The 9,651-nt window shown below is 42.3% G+C and overlaps 1 protein-coding gene across 1 annotated transcript in view; it reads left to right on the plus strand.

Moving 5' to 3' along the window:
* CORO2A (coronin 2A) overlaps positions 1 to 2,084 on the plus strand; it is a 63,453-nt gene extending 61,369 nt beyond the window's left edge. Inside the window, exons 12-13 of the mRNA XM_066338957.1 lie at positions 95 to 1,188; positions 1,243 to 2,084. Of these exons, the coding sequence (XP_066195054.1) occupies positions 95 to 226 (132 nt within the window). The 3' untranslated portion in view covers positions 227 to 1,188; positions 1,243 to 2,084. The remainder of the gene's footprint in view (positions 1 to 94; positions 1,189 to 1,242) is intronic.
* The last annotated feature ends 7,567 nt before the right edge of the window (positions 2,085 to 9,651 follow it).

A 9,651-nucleotide genomic window follows, 5' to 3' on the forward strand; every position in this document is an offset into this window, starting at 1 on the left:
CTCAAAACTGTGATGTGACAGCTCTGGGGGCATTTTCAGGTTTAAGCCCATGTTTTCTTAGTGTAAAGTAAATAAGATGTGTGTTTTCTTACAGCTTTTACAGATGTATTACCGGCAACAGGAAGAAATCCGTCGACTACGTGAGCTGCTAATCCAGAGAGATGTCCAAATCAAACAGCTGGAACTGGAGCTCAGAAACCTCTGCACAGACACAGGCAATCACTGAGGTTGCTGGTCTTGGTACTCCTGAACACAGGGGGAGACTCCAGTTCCTGCAGATTACTCCTCCTGGGTTTTTTACTTGGGGTAAAAATTTGATATTTCAGGCAGCATGGACTTCCCTGGCTTGCGGTGGTCACATTTCCCTAATCATCACCAGACGGTTTTTGATGGATTTGCTGCGCTTCTTCAGGCTCCCCTTGCTTGCCTGCTCACCAATGTCAGAAGCTTGTGTGTTAATGTTAATAAGAGACTTTGGAAAATCTTGCTCTTCTGGTCCTGGAGAAGCTACATGTTAAGGTCTAGGAACAACCTGTTTTGCTGCCCCTCCACATGACAGGAGAATGGGAGACTGAAGGCAGCTGCCAGCTTCTTTTCTCACTCTGCAGCCCAGCAATGTGGTTCCTGTGGCTGCCATCCCCTTGCCCAGGGAGTCCACTCTGCTGAGCTTCAGATGCACCTCTAGCTCAACAGAGACCCTTATGCACCCCTCTCACCTCACAGTTTGGCCCTGCCCCCAGGTAGTTTGGGAAAGCCATGGCTGCCCTGACCTGGTGCTGGGGATAGTCCCACTCTGAGTGGGAGGCTGCACCAGGGGTGCCAAGGGTCAGCACTTTTGTGATAGGAAAGGGAGAGTCGGTGTTGGAGGTCTGACTTTGAGAAGGTGGTGGTGTAGGCTAGTTCTCATCAGAGAAGATGAAGAGTCTCTAAGACCTGTGAGTCAGTGGCCTTCTTTCCCTCCTTCTGCCAAAGACCAGCTGTAGTCACCTGGAGGTCATCAGAGGTATGAGGACAACATTTAAAGCTGCATAGTGTTGACAACGGGGGAATTTACCAAGAGGGATTAAAAGGATGGGTGGGGAGTTCGACCCTCCAGCCCACTGCAGGCATTTCAGCAATGTTGCTGGAACTGTTGTGTCAACCACAGTAAGATCACAGGGCCGTGTCCAGTCATGAACAGCCTCCAGGGTTGCTGGAGTATTGCTTGTCCTTAATGCCTGCAGCTGCTTCCTTAGCTCTCAGGTGCTGGTCCCATTCCTGCAGCCATCTACAGCTGCAGGTTCCCTCTTGCCAGCTGTGTTGTCCAGCCCCCTGCATCCTCCCAGGCTGCTCAGCCTTCCTCTGCCTTGTGGCCACACTGATCTGTGCCCTTCAGCACCAGCTCTCTGGCTCGATGCTGGACCTTACGGAGATGTCTTAAACCCAGGCAGAGCAAGCAAACACTCTTTAACCTGTAACTGTGCACCTCTATTGTGGCACGTAGAAATCACAGTATCAACTAGGTCCAAGGGATATGTCTAGGACACATCCTTGTCACCAGATGTGTTTTATTGGCTGCATTTTATTTTTGCTTATCTTTTTCGTACAAAATAAATTATTTAAATTATTTCCAAAGTAAAGTAATTTTTCTGGGGGATTTTTACATCCTCTTGAGGACTGTTTCTTTGTTATTCTGTGACTGACTAGCATAGAGAATGGTTGGCCACTATGTTTCTTATCCTAGGGCTGTGTTGATTTCAGCATTTATGGAGAAGAAGGTGCTTTCATTTAGGCTTTGGTGAGACTATTTAATCAAAACTTCTTTTTTAGTCAATATGCCTGTAAAAGCGTGGACTGTGAAATGTATCTAAATTTGGAGCTTAACTGCAACTACTAATCTTTCACATGGAAAAAACCTTGAGGAAATGGAGTCATGCGTTCATGATCTGTGCCTAAATAGTCTTGAGTGATCATTTTAACAGTTTCTAAAACTCCTAAAAGCTTTGTAAAAAACTGTTGAACATGGGGATAAAAACCAAATCTGTGCAATGAAAAGCAAATATAACTGAATAATAAATATATTTAGAGTTCTACTTTGTAATACATGCAAGATTGTTGTTTTATTACTTTATTTTTGAAGTGACTGAATCTTAAGCTGAATCAAGGTCTGAAGAGAGTATCACCTACTGTCTCTTTTGCTTGCATCAAGCTGTGGCCTTACTTTAGTAGGTGGGTTGTACACAGTGTTATGCAGATGGTCCTGTCTTTTTATATCTTTCCCAGTTGCCCGTGATGCTTTGAAAGGGCTGCTGTTTCCCACTGTTCTGAATTGCTGCGTGTGTTGCCTTGAGTAAACTCAGTCCTGCTGGAGGTGCATTCTCTGTCATAAGGTGTTAGCTGGCTCTTCTCTTGGGCAGTACCCTCTGACCAGGGTCCTTTCCATATGAGGAGGGTTTAATGTGTTATTACCAAATTTACTTATTTGTAGATGGAATTTTGATCTAGCGGACTGAAGCAGCCTGGACAATACAAGCACAATATATCACCTGCAACCTCCAGCTAGATCACAATACAAATGAAATTCCTGTTATGCTTACTGTCAGGATGCTGGATATCTCCAATCACAGGGAAAAAATGTGTGGGCTGGAGCCATCTCAAGTCTGTACCTCTCTTTAAAGCTCATTTTGTTGTTTTTGTTTTGCTCAGATTCCCATGGGCACAGTAGCTGTGCTGAAAATCCGAACAGCCATAGCCTGTGCTCGTGTCCTTGGAGCTGTCCTAAACGGTAGTGGTTTGTTGATCCATTACAGCTTTGGTCATGGAAATGTTCATGGCTGCATTTGAGATATAATTTTAAATGTTTTTTGTAGAATATTTTAGGCCAGTGTAAGGAGAAAAGATTGTGAAAATTGCCAGAGGAAGACTGTGCTGGGAAGTTTGTGCACCTGCCATGTTGTCAAGACACTGTGACCTCCTGGCCTTGTAAGGAACCTTGTGCTGGTGAGAGTGTCTGGGCAGGCACTGTGTCCCTCCTCAGGGGCCAATACAGTCTCACTGCTCTGAGCAAAGCCTAGAAAACAGCAGCAGCAGGCTGGTTAGTGTGGGAGGCAGGGGAAGAGCCTGCAGTGCCTTTGCAACTGTGGTGCTATGGCTGCTTAACCTCAAAGAGAGAGTAAAACACAGCCCTGCAGTGTTAGCTTGCCTGGTGGATTTAGAGCCATACTTCACATCTTCACCCTCTACTCCAGGCCAGCTGCCAACTGCAGAATAAAACCCAGACAGTAGCTGTCCTTCTCATTTTATTTCTTGTCTTGGAAGGCTGTACCCTTCGTGTGCTCAAGGAGCTGTGAGCAGAAGAGAACATGGAGATGATGCCCCCTCATTTGCCCTGCAGTGGGAAGCAGCAGATCACCCTTGTTGATCTTGGGCTGGGTACCATCCCTCCCTAGCACAGGGTGGCTGTGAACTGCAGTGGGGTGCTGAAGTGAAGTTGCAGTATCTGGAATTGCCTCTTGGACATGCTGCAGCACAATTTCAGAGCAGGATCTCTGAGCTTGTGCTGGAGCCACTGCAGTCTGTCTACAACTTGCAGTCTGTCTACAACTTGTCTGTACTGGGTAGCCCCAGGCTGGACTTGGTGCTCCTCACATGCCCTTACCAGCACTGAGGATATAGGAAGGACAGATTCCCCTGAGCTGCTCTTAATGCACTTCTAAATACAGCTGAGGATAGTGTTGGTCATTTTTGCAGGAAGCCAATGTTGCTGGCTCAAACTCAGCTTGCTGTCCTGTGGGACCTTACAGAACTTCTCTGCAAAACTGCCTGTCATCTTCACAAGTCCCCAGCATGCACTGGCGCATGGAGCTACTCCTCAGCTGCAGGATAGTACAGTTGCCCTTGCTGTGCTGTATCACATTCCTCCCTGCCCAGATCTGCATTTCTCCTGTTGAGGTTCCCCCAGAGTGCACCACAACTGGCTGTTGAACCTTGCACTCCTTCCACTTTTATATGTTCTCTAAACTTACTGAGTCTGCACTGTCTCATCCTGCAGGTCACTAAGGAAGATGTTCAACAGCTTTGGATTTGTTTTGTAAACAGCTTTTGTCTTTCTGCTCAGAAATCCAGGCTGACTACTCCTGAGCACCTTCTGATTCTTCATACTTTTGGACATGTTCTCCAGGAGGATTTTCTCCAATATCTTCCAAAGGATTGCACGAGGCTCTAGTTCTTTCATCTTCTTCCTTACACGGTTAGAAGGCAGGGTTGAGAGTCAGCCATTTGCAACTTTTTCCACTCACCTCCACCTTTCAAAGAATACTGAGAGTGGCCTTGCAATGCCACTGGCCTTCACCTGCCTCAGCACACTTGGGACAAACCCATCTGGCTCCACAAATCTCTGTCCATACAGGGTGTTGAAGTATACCTCAACCTCATCTTCCCTATTTTGACCTTCCCTAATCTGGTATACAGCAGCTATCTACTTATCTACCTCAACAATATCTGTTTTTCTCTGCCAGCTTTCCCTGTCTTTAGAACCTGATTATGTTCTTCAGATTCTCACCATGGCTGCCATGCTCGTGGGGATCAGAAGTCTGCTATGAACAGTAGCTGTGCATCCAGTGGTTCATGTGCAGTTTCTGCTGAGTCCTCTTTGGGCACAATGGAGAAGACAACTTGGGTGCCTGTGCTCTTCAGCAGCACCCCTCAAGCTTTGTAGTTACACTTGCTAATTCTCAGGTCACCCCTGGTGGTGTCTTTGGTACAAACATGAAAAGGCATCATGGTGTAGTAGAAAGCTGGATAAGCCTTGGTAACCTTTGCACAACATTCTCAATGAAAGCCCCACACAAGCAGCAAACCTCCCTAAATGATGAATCTGATCAGCAGGTATAGGGCTTCTGACTCCTGTAGTGGACAGCAGTGTCCTCTATCACTTGTCACTTCTTTCCAGTTGTTTTAAGTGGTTCACATGCACTTAGGAAACCCCTTTTGTTGGTCCTGACAAGGGTGGGACTGAGACTACATGGTTAGAGCTATCACGCTTAAAATTCTTTGAGCTACTGGTAAATGCTGCTTCTGTCAGTGAAGTAATCTCTTCTGAATAAGATTTTTGTGCAGAATTAGAGGAAAAAAGCTTCCGAGTTTAATGTTCACAATAATGTGTCACAACACGGCAAACATGCCCAGTTTTCTCCAAATCCTTGTCTGTGAAAAAAATGATGCACAATAATCTGTTTAAGGAAGATCTTAAAATGAATGCATACATAAATGAAGATTGTTTCCTCTTCTGATTATTTCTGATTGTTTCCTCTTCCTTTTCCTCTCCTCTTGTTTTTGCATGTTTTATCTTCAATAGAAATTTGCACATCCAATAACTCTGATCCAACCATAAACACCCCTAAGGATTCTCAGAGAAAGGGGCTTAATAGCAGAAAGTTATCTGTGTTTTTTGTCTTTCCTAAGCTATGGATAGCATACGTGAAGGACATTAGAAGTGGATAGAAACAGCATAATTTTATTTCCTTTAACAGTAGAGAGCTTGGGCCTTCATCTGTTTTGAATGTTGCCTCATATTCTTCCCTCTGTATTAGAGTGAGTGACTGGGCTTCTGACGACAAAGCTCTTCTGCTTTGTGTTGGATTTGATGCTTTATGTTCTCACCATCTTGACTCATATGAGTATATTTGATCAGATCTTGAAAGGTCTGTGGGAAAATAACGTCAATACCTTACCTCAGCTTCAGGTCTGTGTGTTTTACATGCCAAAGTTAAATCTTTGCACCGATTCCGTATCTCTGCAGGACTTGATATGAACAAATTTGAGCAAGGAACCAAAAATTCTGGTGAGTAAACCTGAGGGGTAGTCTGTAGGGTAGAATCATCTAAAAGTGAAGGCAATGTGTTTTGAATCAAATCTTACTTCCTACTGATAGCCTTTACGGAACACAGCAGCTTCTTTGACTTAATGCAATCTGGAAAGCTTAATATCTAGTGTATCTGATTGTGATGCAAAATGTTTAAGTGCAATTTTTTTGCCAGGGCCTGGAACTATGGATTCTTCAATTTCCACAAAGATGTTCCTGCAGAATTTTTTCATGTGAGTTTACTTGAGCCTTTTACAAAAAACATATTTAATGTGTCCATTGTGATTTGTGAGGCATCTTCTTTGGGAAGATTTAAAAGAAATTCTGCTCAAGCACTATTTTCATGAACAGGGACACAAGATGCTTTGTCCCAGCTGGAAAAGTGGTAGAAGTAGCAGCATTTACAGCAAGGTGCAAAATAAGGAACTGATTTTACTTTCTATTGCTGCTGAAAGTAAGTAGATTCAAGGGAGGTAAGTATGTTCCTAAGGCTCAGACGTTGTAATTTGAAGTGTGTCACATATTTTTCTACACCCATAAATTTTGTCTGCTCATAAACCCACAATTGCTTTTGCTAGTGGTAAAGTTAAAAGTGCAATCCTATTCAAGCCAAATGCATATTTAGGGAAGGGAAGCACACTGAAAAAGTGAGGGGCAGATGAGAATGCTTGCCTTTTGTCTGAAAGGAGTGGTGAAAAAGGATATAGTTGGCATATCACAAAATATTTTGAATTGAAAGGGACCTGCAAGGATCTCTGAGTCCAGCTTATAAATGTATGGCTCATCTGGGGACCTCGTTTTTAGGGCCACAGAAGTGAATCATAGTAGTTCGTACTCAGGATCTTACAGTGCTTTTGTCCCTAGAGGGTTGTAACAGTTCTTTAGGAACCTTTGCAAGCCTCTGGAAGTGAAAAAAAAAAACCAAAAACAAACACAAACACACAAACAAACAAACAACCCCCAACAAACAAACAAACAAACAAAAACAACAACAAAAAACACAACAAAAACCCCCGCAAACCCCACCAAAACAAAACAAAAAACCAAAACAAAAGAAAGCTTGAGAAAAGTGTTTTCTGATCATTGTAAAAATACAATGAAAATTACATGCAGACAGTGGAACTATCAATCATACAGAAAGAAGAAACCTTAGTTCAAATGATTACTTGTAGGGAGCAAATCATTGTGTTCATATTTCATGAAAGCATGGTTCATCTAATAGTGATAGAACAGGCATGTGAGATCCTTTCATGAAAAGAACATACAAATAAACACCTGGCTTGATACATGTGCTTCTCTCTGCATTGGAAGGCAAATGTAGCAGACCTGGTTGGCTATTCATTTGAATTCAATTCCAGAAATGAGCAGGTCAGTATACCAAATATTAAGCCCCCTCAGCTACTTCAAGATGACCATGTTGCTAAAGATGTTCCTCTCACAGGACCATTTTAGCTTCAGGCTCCTTTTTTTGTGTGGAGAGTTTTTATTACTTAGCACACCAGCAAGTATTTGGCTCCTAATTTTGTGAGTGTGTGGCTCTTGAAACAGTATCTTTTAGACATAAGAGAACAAAGGCCACCACCCAGTTCCCTGGTAAATTTCACCCTAGTTTTTTGCAGTCAATTATTAAAATAGTCGAGTGCTGAAGAAATGGAAATCAAGTGTATCAGTCTTTTCTGTCTGTCTTACTGGAGTGTGCCCAGGCTCTGGGCAAGTTTTCTAATACAGTGGGACTACTCAAAGTTCACAGAGCACTGAATAAAATTTCCTGATGTTTAAGATGGACTTATTTTCTGTATTACAGCTCTAGAGCTGGACTTGGGAGCTACAGCTTTCACGCTCCCCACCTCCATGTGAACCTCTGCAGAGTGAGGCCTTTCAGGGGGCTCTTGTTTCAAAGAGAGGGTGCTTTGAGCAACTTCTATTCAGGGATATTTTGGTCAAGAGTAACAGTTGTCATGGTTCAAATACAGGCTCTGTCTGCAGAGATCATCAGATTTTTCCCAGACACTGCTTGCCAGACATGGCAAGAGTCATGGAAGTCTGTGAAGCAAGGCTTGTAGTCTGAGCTTCCCTTGAAAGTGTTATTCCAGAGAGTTTGGTACCCTTTGTTCACAAGATTGACTCTGTACCTGCCATTTGTCTCCAGCTGGAGGTAACCCAGAGTGTTTCACTCTCTCATAGTGGTACTTTGCTCTACTGGGCTGCTTTTCACACAAAAATTGTTGTGAGAGAACAAAAGTTATTTTTGGGTGCTTGTGCCTCTTCACGAATTTGCTTCCTAATGCTTTGTTCAAGGTGGGGATGACAATTGGTGTTTTTGAGGGCACATTTTGTTCCAGGAATCTGGGGCCTTGAGGCTTTTTTTTTTTTTTTTTTTTTTTCCTTACTCCCTCTATCCACTGTCTCTTCTTTCAATGGGTGGTTACTTTACTTTTTTGGAATTTAGTATGTAGCTGATCTTTGATGGTGTTATTGATGCTCCAGTCCAAAAGCACAAGACCTTGAATTAAACACTTGTTTAAAATAAATTCCTCCTTCCAGATCAGTGATTTGTACTTTTTTTAAAACTCTGAGAGTGTGGGAATCAATGCATTCCAGAGAATTTGTTTTACTATCAAAATGGTGACAGATCCTTACTTACATCTGTTGCAGCTATCAGTGCCTTCAGCTGAAATTGAATTCAAAGCCCCATAATCCAATACTTCATTGATTTCTACACCTCTCTTTCTTTATGTGCTTTACTTCATTGTATGTAGACTTTAGGGCTTTTAGTGTTATTGCAGGGTTATTCAGTTAGGGAAGAAAACCCAGACCTTCAGTAAACATTAACCGGAATTCTGTTCTGCAGTGATTTCTCTGCCCTAAATGTAGCATTACCTCAGTCCAGAAGAGGGAACTATTGTTTCACATATGGCAAGTCCAAGCAAATAGTTCAGAGCATATTCTGATGTGAAGATGGAAAGATGAAAATGGTCTTCTCTAGTGACAGTAAACAATGAGGTGTGAAAATTGAGATATTTGCAGACTTTAACAAAACAACAAAAAGAGCATACAAATGCCATCTATCTTCACTTTTAGAGTACTCTTACAATGGTGATTTATATAAAAATGTGTAGTATAATTGAACTGTTTACCACAGAATAGGAGCACCTGCGATCACACTCATTTTCTGACATGTGAAATAAATTATATTAATGGAGTTATTTTTGTAATGTACTTGGGTTTAATTTGATTTTATGCTAAGTGCATGAGCCTTTCTGGGGAACAATAAATACCCTATTAAAAAATGGATCTCTTCATTTGCAGCTTTCTGCTCTAAGCCATTTCCAGAAATCTGAAAGGAGGAGTATTTTCTTTCCCACAAGAATTTACTTAAGTGAACACTCTATCACTTCCAACTTAGATATTGCAAATGCCTCAGTTTCTTTAAGAATCGCTTATTGAGAGTACTTCTATAGTTTTAGTTGTATTTTTCAGTTCTTGTAAATACATGCTGAGTTAATTTAACAGCTGGTGACCTTGTAGCTAATGCTTGTCTTTGGAGAAGGGGCTTCTATCTTACATCTGCTCAGCGATGATGGTATGTTTTGGTTGTTAACTATATTGTTTTTAGCCTATATGCTCAACATGAAATAAAGCATTTGTATCCCAACATATTGTACATGTTCCTGTTATCGTGCATAAAATCATGCAAATGAATGTCAAGTAACAAGTGAAGGCACAACACGGAGTCACTAAACTACTACTATCAACTTAGTTGGACCCGAGACTGGGTATATAATTTAGGACTGAGACTGCGAGAGAAT

Source organism: Sylvia atricapilla, chromosome Z (genome assembly GCF_009819655.1).
Source record: "Sylvia atricapilla isolate bSylAtr1 chromosome Z, bSylAtr1.pri, whole genome shotgun sequence".
Classification (NCBI taxonomy): Eukaryota; Metazoa; Chordata; class Aves; order Passeriformes; family Sylviidae; genus Sylvia; species Sylvia atricapilla.